General features: G+C 50.7%; 1 protein-coding gene across 1 annotated transcript in view; it reads right to left on the reverse strand.

Annotated features, from left to right (window-relative positions):
- Positions 1–21,064, reverse strand: part of LOC101965281 (adhesion G protein-coupled receptor E2) — a 46,834-nt gene that overhangs the window by 15,454 nt on the left and 10,316 nt on the right. The window contains exons 2-6 of the mRNA XM_078025883.1: positions 9,129–9,346; positions 8,558–8,886; positions 8,267–8,386; positions 7,597–7,752; positions 342–473 (exon numbers count right to left, since the gene is read on the reverse strand). Coding sequence (XP_077882009.1) covers positions 342–473; positions 7,597–7,752; positions 8,267–8,386; positions 8,558–8,886; positions 9,129–9,346 — 955 coding nt within the window. The remainder of the gene's footprint in view (positions 1–341; positions 474–7,596; positions 7,753–8,266; positions 8,387–8,557; positions 8,887–9,128; positions 9,347–21,064) is intronic.

A 21,064-nucleotide genomic window follows, 5' to 3' on the forward strand; every position in this document is an offset into this window, starting at 1 on the left:
GAGGGAAACTGAGCCAGGGGGTGGAACCTCCTGACCAAGGACTCTGGTCTTCCTCTTCCTGGCCATGGTGGGGGCTCCTCGTCAGAACTGAAAGCGACTCTTCTACTCTCACATGAATGATGGGGATGGGGCTGAGGTCTGGGGCTCCACACGGACCCAGAGCTCAAAGGCCCTGCAGCCACCCTGCCCTGTGGCGAGAATTCCTGGAGGTGATTCCTCAGGTGGAGCCTGAGCCCCTGGACCTTGGGAACCTCAGGTCTTCTCCCTCCTTGGGTGCAGGACCTGCCTCTGCTGCATCCCTGGCTCCTGTCCACCCTCAGGGGTCCTCCTGGGGCCTCTACCTGTGCACAGCTTCGGGTTCTCTGGGTTGGGCTCAAAGCCAGGCAGACACTGGCATCTGTAGCTGCCCTGAGTGTTGATGCAGGTGCTGCGGCCCTTGCAGATTCTGGGGTTCTGCTTACATTCGTCCACGTCTGCAAGAGGAAGAAGAGGGGCAGGATGTGGGCAGCCGGCAGCTTCAGGTGGCTTGATGGATTGGATGCGAATGTTGTGATCAGAGGGTTTGGCTCTGTCAGCCCAGGCTGGGAGTTGGCCAGGTTCCTGGCATGGGGTGGACCCGCTGTGTCCCCAGGTTCCTTTCCTAACCCACAAGGAGGCTCTCCGTGGGGAGCATGGTCTCCAGATCCTCTGTTGTCCTCCCAGTGCCCTCTACCTCCCTGGGAAGCTCCCAGCTGGGTCAGGGTGTCATGGCCATATATGTCCCGGCCTGAGGATTTGGAGCAGAGGCCAGATGGGTCCTGGGACCCGAGTGCAGGGGAAGCACTGAGCTCCCGAGTGGGGCCGGTCTTGGCTTCCAGGGTGGCTTTTGGCCTGATTCTGGCAGTGTGACTGCTCGATGGCTGAGTTGTCCCTGGGTCCCAGTGACCTAGCAGGACAGGTTCTCTCATCCCACTAGCTCTGAGAGCCCAGCTCCAAGGAGAGGAACCAAGATCTGCTCCTGAGCCAGGTCCACTGGGACAAGACTTAATGGCAGGGACAGGAGTGAGGACCATGCCAGAGAGCCCAGGGTTGACATCCAGCCAGGCAGCCCTGGGACCATGCACGTGTCTTCCTGACCCTGTGAAGCATCCTTGTCCTGTGGAGGCCAGCCATAGGACAGAGAGTGGAGCCATGGGGACGGGGAGCTGTGGCAGGCATTTCTGTCGTCTGTCCTTCACCTCCAACTGGACACAGACCTTTGGCCTGCTGCCTGGGTCCCAGTATCTGCCTCTGTCCCCAGTGGTCAAGCCCCTGGGATCTGGATTGACCTCCTCTGGACAGGGTTGGGGCTGGGCAGTGGATCTACTTCACCCTCTCTTACTGTGTGTTCCAACCGGAGCATCTTCTTCCACCTGATGTAACCCTCAAGCAGACCAAAGTCAGAATGGAGAGCAGCACAGAGAAATGAATGAGGCTGAGGGGTGTCGAAGGGCGTGGTTGGTGGGGGCGTGGCTAAGGGTGTGGCCAATGAGGGTGGGATTTATGGGCATGGCTGAGGAGGGCGTGGTCGAGAAAAGCGTGGGGCACAGAGCGCATTCTCTTCAGGCCGGCGTGCTGGCCTACCCTCGAGTCTCCTTCCTCCTGAATTTCCAGACTGGGTCCATGGGTCCATTGTTCCTGGGGGGCCCAGGAGTGTTCCAGGAGTGGCTGAGTCCCTGTGAGCCCCGGAAGGGGCAGGGCTCATCCCGGCAGCTGCTAGAAGGGGAAGAGGACAGAGTGGCGCTGGAACAAGCTTGCAGTGGGCTCCTGGGATATCTTGACCCTCCCCCTTGATGTTCATGCAAAATAGGTGCCACATGGGCACAGGGTGTTCTGAAGGTCCAGAAGTGGCCCTCTGAGGAGGGTTCTGAGTCTTGGGGAGTGAACAGGGATGGGCAGCCAAGTGTCTTGCTCGGTCCTGAGATGCCTGGAGAAGGTGGGGCAAGGAGCCCAGGGAGTGGGTACCAGGTCTGCCCATCACTGACTCCATGGGCTGTGAGGCCAGTGGTCCTATCTTCAGGTGCAGTGAAGACCACAGTGTTGAAGGGTGAGGAGGGAACGAGGAGGGCCCAGCTAAACCCTTACTGAGCTGCAGCTTCACCTCCAGGGTCTTCCAAGCCAGAAGTCTGCTCTTTCCCAGTTGGATCCCCGGGAGGTGGTGTCTTCCACCTCACCCCTGCTCACCCTGCCTCTGCCCCCTCACCCCCACAAGCCCTGGCTTCTTCTAACCTAGCAACACAGCGTGGGGCACAGAGGGCGTGCCAATAATGATGGCCACCATCTGAGGCCGAGGGCTTGTACTTAGGAGAATCCTGACCCTTAGGTGCAGTTGTCCAGGCTGCTCACTGTGTCAGGGTGCCCAAGCCCATGGTAAGCAGGGGCTGAAAACCAACCCACTTTCCAGTCATCAGATGCGGCTGTGTCCACCTGGAGAGGAGGAGCTTTTTGAAAATTCATAAAAAAGCTTTTTCCCTTTGGTCAAGGCTTGTACATATGACACAATGTGCACCCACGGGGACCCTGTCTGGTCAAAGTCCCCTTGATGCTCAGTTTAGTGAGGCTGTCTTACAGGCACCTGTAATTTTCATAATCCTCCTGGAAGACACAGGAGGTAGGCACTGTTATGATCACCTTCATGATACAGAAGGGTAGACCAAGTTCAAAGAGAGGTAGTGACTTGACTAATAACATGCAGCTAACAGGTGGCACAGGCAGGTTTTAGCCCCAGGCAGCCAGTTGCAGAGCTGACCCCTGGCATTCATGCTACCCTGCTTCTGTGCTGGGCGACAGGTACATGCACACCTGCCTGCCTCAGACCAGGGCACACTCCTGTAACCAGGGTTCTGCCATCTAGATGTCACAGGAAAGGGTCTGGCAACCTCAACCCTGATGGTGGGGAGGTGGGGGAAGGGCCTACCTTGCAGCTGTTCTCCTCTCATTAATAAAGGATTCTTGGCTCCAGAAATGGGCACACAGCCTGGGCTGCACAGCCATTGTGCCCTGTAGGACCTGGCCGTCTGCAGATTTTCCACAGGGCACTCTCATGGCCCTCATTTGGTGATGTCTGCAACACGACGGGGTCAGAGGCTCACCTCCCAAAGTTGTGCTTTCTCTCAGGGAAGAGACCCAGGTGCTCAGCCTGACCCTGCTGTGAGATGTGGACAGACCTAAGACCCCAGGTGGACCTCCTGAGCCTGGCTGCTCTGGAAGTCCCAGGACCACTCTGCTCTCTGGAGCAGAGCCCAAGGACATGTGGCTTCAGATTCTGTGCCACAGCGGGGCCTGGCAAGGGATCTACATCTCCTCTATCTTGCAGTGGCAGAGGGAGGCCTGCCATTCCCTGGACCCTCCCCTGTGGGAATCCTTGCACCACTGGGGTCCTACAGGTGGTCTACGCTCAGGGAGAAGGTGGCAGTGATGGCCACCCTTGATGCCTAAGCAGTGGGTGTGGGAGACCATGGCCAAGGGCTTCCCAGAGTGACACCCATCATTAACACCTGAGGATGAAGCCAGGTGCTCAGAAACAGAGCAAAGCTGGGCACATCCCATGACTTGACCTCAGAATCGACTGGGAAGCCGTAGTAACAACACAGTGTGGTTCTGTATGGGGACAGACACAGCCACAGAGCAGGACAGACAGCCCAGAAAAATTCACGTATTTACAGCTGATTTTTGATGAAGGTGCCAAGAGCTCACAATGGGAAGGACTCTTCTGGGACCCTGGACATGCCAACCAGGAGGACAGCACCTCACACCATATAAAAATCACCTCAGATTAAACAGTGAAGGTCAGATTGGACCTGCCCAGCTGCTTAGTGGAGAGCACAGGGGAGAGCTGGCGACGTTGGCCTGTCAGTGATGGTTTGGACGGGACCCAAGGCACAGGCAGCAAAATACAAACGGACCAAGGGGATCGTAGCCAACTAACATCTTTTGAAAAGCAAAGGAAACAGTGGACAGAGTGAGGGACAACTCAGGGAACGGGAGGAACACTCACAAGCCACGCATCTTATTAGGTGTCAATGTGCAAAGTATCATGAGGAGCTTGATCAAGCAACTCAGCAGTAAGAAACCCGCTCACCCCATCCCCAAATGGGCAAGTGACCTGAACAGATGCTTCTCAAAGGACGACAGGAGAAGGGCCCAGAGGCCCAGGAGAAATCCCCCGCCATCGCCAATCCTCAGGGGACTAGAAAGGAACAGTGATGAAATGTCACCTCACACCTGCTGGTGGCTGTTGGGGAAGCCGGATGGGCACACGGGTGGCCAGCAGTCAGAGAAAAGGACGCTGTGCACACCATGGCTGGGAACATAAGTCAGCCCTGTTGTGACGGAAGGCAGTGGGGACAGTCCTCAGATATTAAAAATAGAACTACCTCTGAGCCACACCTCTGTTTTTTTTTTTTAAATTTCCTCAGTGGGGAAAGTGTTTGCTTAGGGCTTTGGTAAGTTGTTGAGGCTGGCCTCAAGCTTGTGATCCTCCTGCCTCAGCCTCCAGAGCTCCTGGATCGCAGGTGTGCATCACTAGGTATGGCTAATGTTCTGTATTCTTGACAATCACTAAGGGATTTGATTTGAAGTGTTCTTATCACAAAAATCAGCACGTGAGGCATTGCATATGGTAATCAGCTCTATTTAGCCATCCCAGTGTACACACATGTTTCAAAACATCATTCTACTTATGATGAATATGTACAGTATTTTTATTTGTCAGTTAAAGAAATAAAGAAAAAAAAACAGGAAAACACTCCTAGAGAGGGATGACTGAGATAATTGTGTAACAGGAATGTCCTCAGTGCCACAGAACTAGTATACTGGAACGTGGTTAAAATGATAAGTTTTATGGATGAAGATTTCATTATAATTTAAAACCCCCACCACTGAGCAGCAACAAGAACTAAAGCGAGGTACTCAAGCAGGTGCGGTGGCACAGGCCTGTGATCCCAGTGACTCAGGAGGCTGTGACAGGAGGATTGCAAGTTCAAGACCAGCCTCAACAACAGGGAGGTCCTAAGAAATTTATCAAGACCCTGTCTCCAAATAAATAGTGAAAAGGGCTGGGATGTGGTCAGTGGTAGGTAAGCCTCAGGGTTAGATCCCCAGGACGAAAAGAAACAAACAAACAAAAACCAAAAATAAAACAAACCCAGGTGCTCAGGCCCAGCCTGCTTCCAATTCCGCCTGACTTTCCTCACAGTGACACAAATGCACCCTCGACCGTCCCCAGGAACCCCCCAGCTCCTGGTGTGGCACTCAGAACTGTGGGTGGACACTGACAGCCTTTCCAAGGTGCCCAGCTTGTCTCTGGGGAGTCTTGCTGTCCCCACCCCTGGAGGAAGTTCCCCCTTATCAGAGAGGGCCACAGACACGAAATGAGGAAGCTTCTGGAAGCAGCTCCCAGCTGAGGCCCGGGGTGTTTCCTGGCGTCTTATCTCTCCTGGTCTCTAAACGTGAGGGGAACATGCTCAGGAAGCAGGTCCCCTTTGAGTGCCACAGGGACCCACAGGACAGAGGCCTGAGGTGAATGGCCAGCACAGCAGCCTCAGAGAACCCCAGACAGGAGTGAGTGACAGCTCATGGCAGACGGCCCTGGGTGTCCCAGAAAGGGACCAAAGGTTCCCGGAGCCCAGGGGATTCCTGGGGTCAGGATGAGGCAGGGAGGGCTTCTGGTCTCCTGGACCCATTTTTGCACCTGAGGATGCCCTGCTGGGACCCCTCATCAGGGCTGTGTGGATCAACAGCAGGACGGGCCAGGGCAGGGCTGATGCTCCCTAAGGGCCCCTGTCCAGCCCCCACAGGGTGATCACAGTCCCCTCCCCTGTTCCCAGCTGGTAGCAGTGGCTGCAGAGGTGTGCCATAGGTGGAGGGGACAAGGTGGGGTGGGGTCACGTGGGGACAGCTGGGAATGAGGTGCAGCAGCACCCCCAGGAGACCCTCCACCAACTCCCACATTTCCCCACATCCTGGGCTCAGCCTCCCCCCAGCTCCCTGGTTCCCCAGTAATGAGCCACTGAGAGCCCCCACCTCATGGATCTCTGGGGCTCCAGGCTCCTGGGGGCAGGTACAAGGAGGGCTCCAGAGAGGAAGTGGTTTTGCTGATCCCATGCTGCTCTCGGGTGGCCAGTCCAGGCTTTGGACCCAGGGAGCTGACCCCTGCCTCTGACCTTGGTCTCCACACCACCCTCCCTCTCTGTGCTGGTGGGACAGTGGCCTGGAGTGGGCACTACCTGTGTCAACCAGGGCCTTGGCCCCTGGGTGCCACAGGATAGCTCTGTCCCAGTCCTCTGGCTGACACCTCTGGATCTGGACCCAGGGGACAATGCTGAGGTGGGCGTGGGCTGGAGGCTCCTCATCCCCCAGACCTAAGGGCAGGTGAGCACAACTCCTGGCCCAGGCCCTGTTCAGCTCAGAAGCCATTGCCAACAGCACTTTCTGGGAGCCAGGACCTGCTCAGTGCCTTTGTTCTCATTTCCCTCCTGATGACTCTCCCCTCTTCCCTTTTCTTCCCCTGGTTCTGGGGACTGAACCCGGGACTGGCACCTGCTAGACAAGTGCTCTACCACTGAGCTACGCCCCAGTCCAAGACTCCCCTTCTACAGATGGACACACTGAAGCACAGAGAGGTGAGGTGACTTGTCTAAATCACACAGTGAACCAAGAGCAAAGCTACCTCTGGTTTTGGTTTTGATTTTCTGCAGTGCTGGGGAGGGGGCCCAGGGCCCTGCTCATGCCAGGCAAGGGCTGTTCCCGGGAGTCGCACCCAAGCCTCTACCTTTTTTTGTAGCTTTAGGATATAGGGGCTCGTTCCTGTGGTTTTCTTTTTCTTTTTCTCTCTCCCCCACTTTCCCCCCTAGGGATGGGGTCTCTCTGTTTCCCAGGTTGGGTTGGACTCCTGGGCTCTAGTGATGCTCCTGCCTCAGCCTCCCAAGTATCTGAGACCACAGGCACAGGCCACTGGTGCCTGGATTTTTTTTTTTTAACAGAAAATAACAATGATGTCATCACATCTCACATGTCCGCAGGGTTTCCTGGCCATCGTCACAGGAAGAGCTGTCAGGATGGGGCCGAGCAGCTGGTCCCAGAACGACCCTCCCCCACCTGTTGAGAGCCACAGTCCAGTCGGAATGGCCCCTGGCATTTTGCCAGAAGTGATGGTTGCGAGGCGAGCCGTGGAGATGATGATAATTGAGTTAAGCTGTGTATAATTGCTGTGACTGGGTTGCTGGATTGAAACAGGCTGTGTATAGGGCGGCTCCTGCTGCCTCGGATTCCGGGAGAGTTCGGGTTGGTTGGTTGGTGAAGTTCTGGTGGAGGGAGTTCCTGTTGGTGTGTGGTGTTCCTGAGAGGGCCGCGTGGGTGGCGTTCGGGGGAGTTTGGAAATAAAGTTTGTTCCTGCTTGAGTGGCTCGTGGTTTTGTGCCCAGCCAGACTGTGGCACCCGCCTCTCGTGCTGGTGACAGGTGCACGCACAGCTGCCCCATCTCACGGTCCAGGCGCTGAGGCTATAACTGGGCGCTGTCCCCAGATCAGCTCTGGTGCCCTGAACTGCATGTGGGGTGGGGGTGAGGGGGGGCCTTACCTTGACATGTGTTCTCACTCGCTTTAGTGAAGTTTGTTCCCCCAGAACGGAGCTCATAGCCCGGGCTGCACGTGCAGTAGTAGCTCCCCTCCACATTCTGGCAGTCAGCAAGTTTTCCACAGGACACTTTCATGGGTGGCACACATTCATTGATGTCTGCAACATAATAGGACCAAGGGTCACCTCCCAAAGGTGTGTGTTCTCTCAGGCAAGAGACTCCTGTTCCCTTCCTAAACCCCCAGCATGGGGTCTCATGTGGAGTTAGTATCTATTGGAGAGAACCTTGGGCTTCAGTGCTGAGGCTGTGCTTTGCCTGGAGCAAGCCCTTCCTGAAGACCACACAGTCTGCTCTGTTCATCTCAGTCCTCTGGCTGACACTCCCAGTTTGGACACAGGGGACAAGGCCAAGGTAGTGTGTGGGCTACAAGCTCAGTGTCACCTTCCCCAGACTTAACAGCGGGCTGAGACAAACCCTGGGGCCCAGGTCCTCTCTGTGCAGGAAGCCATGCCATTCCCTGGTCTCTCTGCCATCTTGCTGTTTCCTTTCTGTTTTCTGTCTTTGATGATGGCCTTGAGGTCAAAGGCTCAGCCTTGACCATTACCCATGACCCCACTGGCACTGGGCACCCGCAGTCTCTGATGTGCCCTGCCCCTCCCCCATCCTCTTTACCGTCACAGATCTCCAGGGGGTCAGTGAAGATCTCTGTGGACAAAGAGGCAAACCCTGGCTTGCAGCGACAGGCGGAGGCACTGACACATTCCGAGTTCAGAGGGCACCGGGAGTTACAGCCTGTGGGGGCACAGACTGGTCAGAGGCTGGGAGGGGGCAATGGGGTCCCAGAGGAGGTCCCAGGAGGTGGGGAGCTGCCCTGAGCCTCCCTGCCCAGGCCTCTCCTCCCTGGACTGGGGTGCAGGGCCCCTCCCAGGCTCTGGCTGTGGACACGCTGCTCCCCACACTCACCCTGAGAGCCCTGGGCTCCGGCTCTGGAGAGACTCAGCAGGACACACAGCAGCCCTGAGACACAGAGAGGGCGGGTCAGCAGGCCCAGCAGGAAGAGGAGGCCGGAGGTGATGCACTGGAGGGCAGGGGCTGAGGACCCTCCTGGGGTCAGACCTGGTCCACTCCTCAGAGGGAGCCCAGGTGGCGCCTCCCAGAGGGTCTGGGGGTGGGAAGGGGCTGAGCCTGGCAAGCTCTGGGCTCCAGCCGTGGCTCTCCTGGCCTGTGGGTGGGGGACTGGAGCCTGGTGGCCCTGGTCAGACCCTGGAGCACAGGCAGGCTGCCTCACTGCCCTGCCTCAGTTTCCCTTCTGTGGAGTAGGGACAAATGACACCCACGTCCTAGGTCACGTGGGAACAAACCCCAGTGTGTCAGGGTGTTGACCACCATCCCTGAACTTTAGGTGGGAAGGGAGGGTCAGGGCCAGCTGTTCTCTCAGGTCCCCTGCCTGGTCTCTCAGGTGCTCTGGCCCTGTCCCCTTCCTCAGGGACACACACCACACCAGCCACCTGGCCTGCAGCTGTGGCTGGAGCACCTGAGAGCCACATCTGCCACCACCACTGTCAGCCCCACGGCCTGTCCTGGGACCCCGTGGTGCCCTATCACCCCCAACAGGAAGGTGCTGTGGGCAGGTGCTGGGCCCAGGCTGGGGGCCTCCTCCTGCTGTTCCTGCCTCTCAGCAGCTGCCCCCTCCCAGGGCACATCCTGGGGACCCTCCTCAATCAATGGGGCCTTAGGTACATGAGCCTCTTGCTGTTCAACAGAGAGACAGGCGAGGAGTCAAAGAGAGTCTGGTTCTCAATCCCTAAAATAAAGTCTAGGGGTATTGGTGGTTCCTTCCTGGTCAGTTTATCTAATGCGCTGCCTGGACAGCTGGTCAGGCGCTAAACATTGCCCTAAGGCCTTCATCAGAGGAGGCCCCATTGAATGTGAAGATGCAAATAAGCAGAATCCCCTCTCCTGTGGGGCTCCTCTAACCCATGGAGGCCCTAAGAGACCAAGACTGGCCCCTGGAGGAGGACGGAGTTCTGGCCCAGACTGTTTCTGGACCTGAGATGGGACATCAGCTCCTCCCTGGTCTCCATCCTGCCCCCTCCTCCCTGGTCTCCATCCTGCACCTCCTCCCTGGTCTCCTTCCTGCCCCCTCCTCCCTGGTCTCAATCCTGCCACCTCCCCCCGGTCTCCATCCTGCCACCTCCTCCCTGGTCTCCATTCTGTCCCCTCCTCCCTGGTCTCCATCCTGCCACCTCCTCCCTGGTCTCCATCCTGCCTCCTCCTCTCTGGTCTCCATCCTGCACCTCCTCCCTGGTCTCCATCCTGCCTCCTCCTCCCTGGTCTCCATCCTGCCTCCTCCTCCCTGGTCTCCATCATGTCCCCTCCTCCCTGGTCTCCATCCTTCCCCCTCCTCCATGGTCTCCATCCTGCCACTTCCCCCTTGGTCTCCATCCTGCACCTCCTCCCTGGTCTCCTTCCTGCCCCCTCCTCCCTGGTCTCAATCCTGCCACCTCCCCCCGGTCTCCATCCTGCCACCTCCTCCCTGGTCTCCATTCTGTCCCCTCCTCCCTGGTCTCCATCCTGCCACCTCCTCCCTGGTCTCCATCCTGCCTCCTCCTCTCTGGTCTCCATCCTGCACCTCCTCCCTGGTCTCCATCCTGCCTCCTCCTCCCTGGTCTCCTTCCTGCCCCCTCCTCCCTGGTCTCCATTCTGTCCCCTCCTCCCTGGTCTCCATCCTGCCACCTCCTCCCTGGTCTCCATCCTGCCTCCTCCTCTCTGGTCTCCATCCTGCACCTCCTCCCTGGTCTGCATCCTGCCTCCTCCTCTCTGGTCTCCATCCTGCCTCCTCCTCCCTGGTCTCCAACCTGCCTCCTCCTCTCTGGTCTCCATCCTGCCACCTCCTCCCTGGTCTCCATTCTGTCCCCTCCTCCCTGGTCTCCATCCTGCCACCTCCTCCCTGGTCTGCATCCTGCCTCCTCCTCTCTGGTCTCCATCCTGCCTCCTCCTCCCTGGTCTCCAACCTGCCTCCTCCTCTCTGGTCTCCATCCTGCACCTCCTCCCTGGTCTCCATCCTGCCTCCTCCTCTCTGGTCTCCATCCTGCACCTCCTCCCTGGTCTCCAACCTGCCTCCTCCTCTCTGGTCTCCATCCTGCCACCTCCTCCCTGGTCTCCATCCTGCCACCTCCTCCGTGGTCTCCATCCTGCCACCTCCTCCGTGGTCTCCATCCTGCCTCCTCCTCTCTGGTCTCCATCCTGCCTCCTCCTCCCTGGTCTCCAACCTGCCTCCTCCTCTCTGGTCTCCATCCTGCATCTACCTGGCAGAGTCTGGACTTCTCAGCCTGTACAATTCCATGAGCCATGTCCTTAAAATAACCCTCTTCCCCTCTCTCTGTAGCACCCCATTGGTCTCCTTTATCTGGAGAGCCCTGCTGCATCAGGGAGTAATGAGAAACCCCCCTGTGTGCTAAAGTTGGCACTAGGGAGTAACTTCCTAGGAACAACTTTCTCCTTTGAGAACTTAATAATTAAAAAAAAGAGCTGCCATTCTTTATAAACACCCTCCCTGCTCTCCTTTAAAGGGACAGTGAGAAAACCAGTCAAAAATTAACGACGGACTTGCTGGTGGCTCCTAGCTCCCTTTCTTGCCTGTCACATGTCATGATTCCACTTACCATGGATCAGTCTTAGACATCCGCTCCTCATGGTGCCGAGACCAGCCAGCCCAGTGACGGAGGACTTTTGGTTCTGATTGGAGTTAATAATGCTTCCAGTTTAAATATGACTCGTGACGAAGTTGACCACAGTGAGGAAATCAAGGTCTGGATGCTTTCTTCCTCCCATCAGTTCCCTGGTGAATTTCTCAGAACTCAGAGGTTTGTTGCCAAATATTTGCTTAGTTTGGGTAATAATCGTGCTGAAGATCTCCTGGGGGTGACACACATCTTTCGAGTAAGGAAGGTGGGACACTGTGCATTAGAAGCTCAGGCATGAAGGATCATCCTCCTGGTCTTCTTGCCCTGTAAGGACCTTGGTTCAGAATGAATAGACTTATCTATTTATCACCTATCCCTAGACTTACTTGTGTAACTTACATGAAAACAAGGGTCATGATTAAATATAGAACTCAGGGCTTCAGTAGATGGGGACAGGAGAAGTCAAACAGCCCAACACGTGACTCTCCTCCGGGGCAGGGAGAAGGTGAGTCTGTGTAAGTTTGTGTCTTACTGTTTCCTTTCCACCAAAAGCACCATGTCCCCAACCAGAGACAAGACTTGTCATTCCCAACACTCACACCTGGAAAGTCTGAGAAGGCAGGTCCCACAGAGCCACCTGGTCCCCACACTACTATTGTTTGTTACAAATTTTAGTTTTGTTTTTTCTGTATTTATCTTTCATAATCACATTGAAATAAAAATGGGTAATTGCTGTGAAAAATAGGACTATTCTTCTGAATACCCAGAAAACACCTTATTCTTTGCAGTCTTTCTTGCTAAGTGTGCTAGTGTGCCGTGCATACACTGTAGGTTAGAATGTCCCTGCCCCCAGGTTACACCAAATTCTGTATTGCTTCCTGGCCCAATTTGAGTTCACTTGCAGAAATCTCATCGGTTATAAATATGGTATGTGTTCTCCCTTATAAGTTCTAAGCTGACACTTGTAGCAACTAAATAATATTAATAAGTATATGCACTATTGAAAAAATCTCATTACTATTGGGGCTGTTGTATTTTTAAATCACTGCTCCTAAACTCAGGCTCCTCACCTTGCACCTGTAAAAAGATACAATATTATACTGTAAGTATCAACTTGACAAAACCATATGCATTATATTTTGACTTGCCTTTCCCATTCAACTTTATGGATTGGAGGTTTTTTAAAAATCAGCATATGAGCTGTACTATGGACTGGTGTGTCCTCTTTTTAAAATTTATTCTGACATACCCTATTTATTTTGCTATTCTTTATTGATGGTTGCTTGTATGTCATGAAATTTTTCACGCTTACAAATATATCGCAGCCAACCTAATAGCTTTCGGTGAACATGGGATTGTTTAATGTGATGTAGATCAAATAAGTGTGTTTGGTGGGCCTTAGGTATGCACCACTTAAATTTTCATAAGTGGTACCAAATTGCTGAATAAAGTGTCTACATGAATTGACTCCAATATCTACTATCAGGAATATCCATTTCACCCCTGATCTAACAACTATTAAATATAATCAATTTGGCAGATTTTCCTAAACTAATGCTTGAAATATTAGCTTCCTTTTTAAAATTAATTTCAGTTTCCTTGATTGCTGTGTATTTATTTACCATTTGTTTTTCTCTTTCAGTTAAGAACATATAAATTTCTCTTTGTCCCAGTGGCTCAGGATGCTGAGGCAGGAGGATTTCAAGTATCAAGCCAGCCTCAGCAATTCAGCACTAAATAATGCTGCTGTGGTCACTGGTGTGCAAGCACCTGTTTGAGTCCCAGTTTTCCATTCTTTGGGGTGCACATGGATTGTGTCAAGATGCTGGGTGATGTGATAGTTCTCTGTTTAACTTTCTGAGGAACTGCCAAACTGTTTTCCACACTGGCTGGACCATTTTCCATTCCCAGGAGTAGTGCATGAGGATTCCAGATTCTTCCCATCCTCACCAATATTATTATTTTCTTTTTTAAAAATGTTACTTTTTTCTTTTCTTCTTCTTTTTCTCTCTCTTTTTTACAAATGGTACAGTTCTTCATTCTTGGTGAAATTTCTACTTATTTCTACATTTTTAAAAAACTTTCTTTCCTACATCTATGAACTTGAACAATTTCAATGTTTTCTTTTTATCTGAGTCATTCAGAATTAGAATTCATTGTCGTGCTTTTTATTTTTAAATTTTTATTGAGTTTTAAAAAAATAAGTAATAGTGGAATGAATTACAATTCTTATTACACGTATACAGCACAATTTTTCATATCTCTAGTTGTATATAAATTAAGTTGACACCAATTCGTGTCTTCATACATGTGCTGTGGATAATAATGTCCATCACATTCCACCATCCTTGCTGATCCCCTGCCCCCTCCCTTTCCCTCCCACCCCTCTGCCCTATCTAGAGTTCACCTATTCCTCCCATGCTCCCTCTCCCTATCCCACTACGAATCAGCAACCTTATATCAAAGAAAACATTCAGCATTTGTTTTTTTTTGGATTGACTAACTTCACTTAGCATTATCTTCTCCAATGCCATCCATTTACCTGCAAATGCCATGATTTTATTCTCTTTTATTGCTGAGTAAAATTCCATTGTGTATATAGGCCACAGTTCTTATCCATTCATCCACTGAAGGGCATCCAGTTGGCTCCACAGTTTAGCTATTGTGAATTGTGCTCCTTTAAATATTGATGTGGCTGTGTCCCTGTAGTATGCTGGTTTTTAAGTCCTTTGGGTATAGTCTGAGGAGAGGGATAGCTGTGTCAAAAGGTGGTTCCATTCCCAGTTTGCTAAGGAATCTCCATTCTGCTTTCCATATTGGCTGCACCAATTTGCAGTCCCACCAGCAATGTATGAGTGTGCCTTTTCCCCCACATCCTCGCCAACACTTCTTGTTGTTTGTCTTCATAATAGCTGCCATTCTGACTGGAGTGAGATGATGTCTTAAGTAGTTTTGATTTGCATTTCTCTAATTGCTAGCAATGGTAAACATTTTTTCATGTGTTTGTTGACTGATTGTAAATCCTCTTCTGAGAAGTGTCTGTTCAGGTCCTTGGCCCATTTGTTGATTGAGTTATTTGTTTTTTTTTGGTGCTTAGCTTTTTGAGCTCTTTATATACCCTAGAGATTAGTGCTGTATCTGATGTGTGAGGGGTAGAAATTTTCTCCCAGGATGTAGGCTGTCTATTCACCTCACAGATTGTTTCTTTTGCTGAGTAGAAACTTTTTAGTTTGAATCCATCCTATGTATTGATTCTTTGTTTTGATTCTTGCACCACAGGAGTCTTATTAAGGAAGTTGGGACCTAATCCCACATGATGAAGATTAGGGCCTACTTTTTCTTCTATTAGACAAAGAGTCTCCAGTTTAAAATGTTGCTTTTTGTATTACTTATTCACAACAGAATTGTCAATAATGTGTAATGATCATTTCAGGGCCATTGCCAAGTGTGCAACCTAAACACATATCGTTTCTTTGTGCTGAGATCATCCAAAAATCTTCTCTTCTTGACTAAAAACAATTACATTCTGATTAGCTTTAGTGACTCTAGAATCCAACAGAACACCAGAACGCATTCCTCCTGATTGTGACTTTGTGCCTGTTGACGACCTTCACTACCCTTGCTCTTCCCTGTCCAGCCCTGGTAACCATTAGTCTCCTCTCTGCTCCCCAGACACCAGCAGTTCCGGGTTCCACCTCAAGGGGGATTCTGCAGTCTGTGCCTCTCTATGTTCATTCTGGGGTGTGAAGTGCATCTCACTGTGGTTTTGCATCAGGTTCAAATTTTGGTCTCCACAAGTAAAATTTGGTTGGGAGACAGCCACACCTGTTCCTTTGGTATCTATGGTGACTGCCACCCTCAAGGCAGAGCTGAGTCACTGTGAGAGACCATGTGGCCTGTGAAGCCCAAGATATTGACTATCTGCCCCTTCACAGAAGTTTGCTGGGTTCCCCATTCAAGCAAGTAGGCAAGGTGAGAACCATGTTAGTGAGTGTGTGTGTGTGTGTGTGTGTGTGTGTGTGTGTGTGTGTTGCATTAGCTTCTCTAGGTCAGAGCTGCTGGGTGGGTGGAGGATGTGATGGACAGAAGGACAGTCCCCCACAGGTGTCCAAGCCCTCCTCTGTGCTACCTGTGATCTGTGGGAGACCAACCTTGAACTTGACTGAGTCACACTCCCCGGGTGGATGCTGAGGTGCTCAGTCACAGAAATGTGGCAGAGCTTTCCCCACCCTTCTTGGGTTCGAGGGTCCGTCTCTTACATGGGTGTGTCTTGTTACAGCCCCCTGGGTGAAGCTATGCTCACCTGTTCCTTTGTATTATAACCCCTTGTCCTGTTTAGGGTAGAATCTTCCATGGAAGTGCCTTGAGTGTGTCCCCTTCTCTTACTGTGCCCTTGGGTGTGGCCTACCCAGGTGTCAGTCAACCTGCTGACAGTGGACGTCATGAAGATAGATTCAGCCCCCTAAAACCTGACCCCTTGCCTCATTTCAATAACTTCTCCTCAATAAAAGTGGTCAGCGTGTGCTCTTTCTCTCTCTCTCTCTTCCTGTGGACCCATAAGGTCAGAGGAGGCGTCACAGTGACCCCAAAGAAAAAGGTACTTGTGTCTCTTGTGTGGTTATTTCATACAGCCCAATTAGCCCAGTTTACCTGGAGTGACCCCTGAGCCGTTTAGTCGTGAGAACAGAAACCTGACAGTGATCATTTCACCCCACCTTTTGTATTTATGACTATTGTCTTTAAAATCAGAACAAATACCAAAAACCAACCAACCAAACAAAGAAACTGGCACTCTATTACAATCACCCTCAGCTCTGTTCTCTTTAGTTATTGCAAGGGCTAGCTATTGCTGCAGAACAAGCAGTCCTCAATGCCAATGGTATAATGGGGTTTTAATGGGAATACCTGTTGGGGGTTTTCTGAGTCTGGCTTAGGAAAAAAATATGGATGTTCACAGGAGAGCCTGTGGCCAGAAATCACAGGATGGGCAGGAAATTCATCTCCCTTATGAGCCATCCTTTGATTTTGAGGACTGAAGTCATTTTGAGCCTGAAGGACACATATATGGAGGATACAGGTATTGCTCATTTAGTACCCTTCTAGTGCTGTGGCAAAATTCAGAAAGGGGAGCAATATTTCACTTAAATTAATGGAAGGGGGTTAGCAAGGATGGTGGAATGTGATGGACATCATTATCCAAAGTACATGAATGAAGACACGAATTGTATATATACATTATATACAACCAGAGATATGAAAAATTGTGCTGTATATGTGTAAAAAGAGTTGTAATGCATTCCTCTGTCATTTATTTTTAAAAAATAAATTAAAAAACCAGGGTTAATATTTCTAGGCAGCAGTACACATTTTCAAGCAGATCAGTGACTCAATAATGCAACCTACAAAATGCTGACCAGTCTCAGTGAGAGAACCCCCAATACACGAACACCAACCTTCCACACCTCAGTGATTATGTTTGCAAGATGAAAAGACATATTTTACGTAGCAACACAATGTGTAATGTAGACGTTCTTTCTCATCATATTTAAAGACCTCTCTGATTCTGAGGCCAAAGTAACCAAACTTTTAAGTTTTCCTTTCCAGGTAGACTTCAAGTGGAGACATATATTTGAAAATAAGCTTTGCCAGTGATTATAGTAGAGGCTGTGGACACCAAGCTGGGCAAGAGAAAAGAATTCCAATGGTGAGAAGAAAAGCCAGTGCTCAGCCATGAAGCTCACTGGTCTGTTGGAATCTGCCTCATCAGGAAGAGCAGCTGAGATGGGGACGCGCAGAGGCATGAGGGACCCACAGGGCAAAGCCATGCTGTGGGAGTCCCTCCTGTATAGGATTATTACACAGGTCATCTTAACTGTCAAATGCATTCCCCCCACAGGAGTACCATGCACGACTGTGTGTTTTAGTATCAATAAAAGAAATATTACTCCATATGATCCATCATGGGAGAGGAAATGGTTTTCAGAAAAGCATGTGATCCCATGAGAAGAAAGTGAAGTTCCAATACCTCTAATTCAGGATTGAAAAGTCACTTTCAGGGAGTAAGCAGATGATAGAGAGGACGACTGCTCGGATCTCAGAGGGAGCAGAGAGCTCAGCAGGGTGAAGTTGAAATCAAAGGAAGAGAAACTCCAGAGAACAAGGAGAAGGAACAAGTCTTACTTCTCTCTCTCAGATCAAAGTATTGAAATTTGTTTTCCTCTGAGGCTTTGAGCTCTGTGATCAACAGCAATCAAACACGGAGAGGTCAGAAGGGAAGGGGATGGAGGTGCTGGTCCTATGGGGGTCCAGTAGGAGAGGTGAAAGGTGACCCTTGAGCAGAGGCCTGCAGGAGAGGAGGGCGCCCTCTGGTGGTCTGCATAGGCCTGGGCCTGGTGGGAGGGTGACAGTGCAGGGTCCTGAGGATGGCGCTGGCCTGGCACATCCATGTTTCAAAGGAGCCCCGGGGGCAGCAAGAGTGAGCTGGTGGGTGCACAGGGGGCCCCGTCTGGGAATGCTGAGGAGGGAGCTGCTCCTGGCTGCTGTGGAGATGCTGAGATCCTCAGGAGGGGCCTTTGTTCCCCTGCCCTCTTGTGAGTGTTGCTGGAGGCAGCTTCACTGAGGTGGCTGACCCCTGAGGAGCTGCACATACTTTATGTGGATGAGAGGATAAATTCAGACACACGTGACCCTGGCTGTCCTTTTACCTCTTCAGTGTCATAGATGTGCCCATCTCCTCCATGAGTGTCCCCAGAACCCTGTGTTTCTTATTTTGTGTTTTTTTTTCCTTTGGCAGGACCTCTTACCCTAAGGTCTACCCCAAGAGTGAATTTTCACCTCTATGATATTATACCATTACAATCATTGTGCTGGTTCTGTGCTGCACAGCTGGTGTCTGGAAATTAATCCCATGTACAACTTTACACCCATGGACAGAGAGCCCACATGTCCCCCACTCCAGGCCCTGACACCACTGTTCTATTCTGGTGTAACGAAACTCCTGTGTATGAAACATGTGCTCATGAGATGTTCACTTGAATGCAACAGAGTACGTTCTACAAAAAGTCAGAGGGTGATTGATGCTCATAGAATAGAAACAACCCAAAGGCCAAAAGGCAATAGTTCAGAAAAACAGATGAGAAATAAGATGCAAAATGGTCTAAGCGGGACTTGATCACCATGGATCATGCAGAACTTTGAATATAAAAAGCAATGGAGGGGGGTCAGCAAGAGGACCCACTCATAGATTTGGCCACATAAAATTCATAAGCTCACCTGCTCCCCCTAAACTGTCAAAACATATATAAAGAACTACTTGGAAAACAGGACCTTAGTGAAAATCACTTCCAATTCTTTGTTTGAACTCAGAATATAAAGATGCCCATTCTCTAAAAGCAAAGAATTTGCAATACCAAAGACAGAAAAAGGCTCACAATCTAAAAATTGTTCTTAGCCTGTACAGTAAGGAAAGAATTGCAAATAAAGCCCTTCAATTTTTTACTTTAACCCGTGAAATAAAAGTTATTCCATGACCACCCAGCAAGAGAGAGGATGGTGTGAGATGTGGTCCCCTGAAGGATGGTGGCAAGGCAGTATTTGTAAGCAGCCCATTAGTCTCACCTCCTTTTAAAAAATATTTTTGAATATTTATTTTTTAATTGTACACAATACCTTTATTTTGCTTATTTATTTTTATGTGGTGCTGAGGATCGAAACCAGGGCCTTGTACTAGGCGAGTGCTCACCACTTAGCCACTACCCCAGCCCTAGTCTCCCCTTTGTAATGATATGGAAATGGCTTGAATACACTCCAGGCTGAAATTAAAGGAAGAAATGCCCTCACCTCACTGCACAATCCCCCACCCCTGAGACTCATTTTGCCCAACCTGCTATGGGGAGCTCCCTGGATATGTTCTCATTTTAAGGAAAATACTTGATACACTTTCCCAGTCTTGTCCAATGGGACTCCGTTCCCATTATATGTTGTCAGCAGTGATCTAAGCACTGCAGAGTCTGAGAGTCGCTTCTCTTTTTAACATGTTAACCAGTGGCAGATGAGTGAGTCAGCTCTCAGCTCCCAGCTCTGGGCTGGGTGGGTCCATGTTGTCAGCTTCTGTTCTTGCTAACATTTCCTGCAGGACCTGCCTCCAATGATGAACTGAGTGTCATGAGCTTTCCTCCTGGCCCTCCCAATTCTCCTGCTCCAGGGCACTGGTCTTCCACCAGGCAGGATGAGGGCTCCTGGAGACGGGTGGCAATGGCTGAGGAAGTTGCGGTTGTTTCAACTTGGGATTTGCACTGTGCCTAGCAGGTTGGTGTGGCCAGAGGTTGTGGCTTTGTAAGAGCGCCCAGTTGGCATTGAGTCTGCCAGTCCTGGCTGGTGGACTCTCTTGTTTTTTTGATACTACACAGTAAAATTGTGATAATGGCCTATAACAGAATGTTTTCAAGAACACATGCACTGTGGAGTGACTGCTCCAGCTCATCATCCTGCGCATTACTTCCTGTGTTATTATTTCTGTGGTGAGACACTCGATATCCACTCACCACTGTTAAAGATTCTGTTGCTAACTATGGTCACCAGGTTGTGGGTCTACTGAACCCTTCCTCCTGTCTAGCTGAACCTCAGATCCTTTGACCAACATCTCTCCCCACAACTCCACAAACCACATCAGACCCTTGTGACCACCATTTCACTTTTTTATTTCTATGAATTAATATTTTATGATCCCACATGTGAGAGGGATCATGCAGCATTTGTCTTCCTGTCTCACTTTCACTTTGCTGGGGACTTCCATTTCCATCTGTGCTGTCACAATTGACAGAAGTTCTTCCATTTTTATTGTTGAACCATACTCCCCTGAGTATATATATGACGTTCTCTTTATCCATCCATCCATGGATAGAACCTAAGTGGATTCCATATCTGCCTACTCTGGTCGATGCTGCAGAGATATGGAAGTGCAGAAGTCTCTGAGATGTCACCTTCACTTCCTTTGGGTGACCATTTCCAGTGGTGGGACTGCGGGGTCACATGGTGATTCCATTATTGAGCACTGAGGCTGGGGTCCAGCGTCAGAGTTAGGTGCAGGTGTTCTGAGGCCTTCTCCACCGTGAACTTCTCCACTACCTCAGTTCTGAATTTAGGTGGTCAGATGTGGATCCTGTTGAACTCAGCTTCTGCCTAGACAATTTTACATTTGCATCCTGAATGTTTTCCTCATGACAGGAAGTCAACTTACTGACCTTGGCTCCTTATTTATAAACTGGGTCATTTCTGCTTCTTCATGGAGTTTCCCTCAGAACTAAGCTGTATGTTAAAGCTCACAGGAAATGACCTTCCCAGATCAGATGCTCCACAGATAGCAGCCATTGTGACCATCACCTTGTTCCTCATTGGCCCAGGTCACTGTGATGTCACAAGGGTTTCCTGGAACAGAAAGGCCAGCATTGATCTGCTCCTAGGATATAGGGAGTGGTGGTTGAGGGGATGTGCTTCCAGGACCCAGGCAGGAAGCTCAGAGCCTTGGTCCACCACCCTGTGCTGTGTTAGACTCATGGACATCGTCTCTGATCCACTCATGATGGCTCCAAGTTGGCACAGTAAGGGTGTTCAGACTCTTTAATGCTATTTTAGGATGTTCCACTCTTGGGAAAATGTACAAAACTGATGTTTGTTGGCACATCAAATTATTTCTCTGTTGCTTCTCACTATTCCTGGTTCAAATTCATAAAACATCATTCATGCACTTTTTGAAAAAGGTGTTTTTAGTTCCAGTTGGACACAA

The sequence above is a fragment of the Ictidomys tridecemlineatus genome, chromosome 2 (genome assembly GCF_052094955.1).
Source record: "Ictidomys tridecemlineatus isolate mIctTri1 chromosome 2, mIctTri1.hap1, whole genome shotgun sequence".
NCBI classification, from domain to species: domain Eukaryota; kingdom Metazoa; phylum Chordata; class Mammalia; order Rodentia; family Sciuridae; genus Ictidomys; species Ictidomys tridecemlineatus.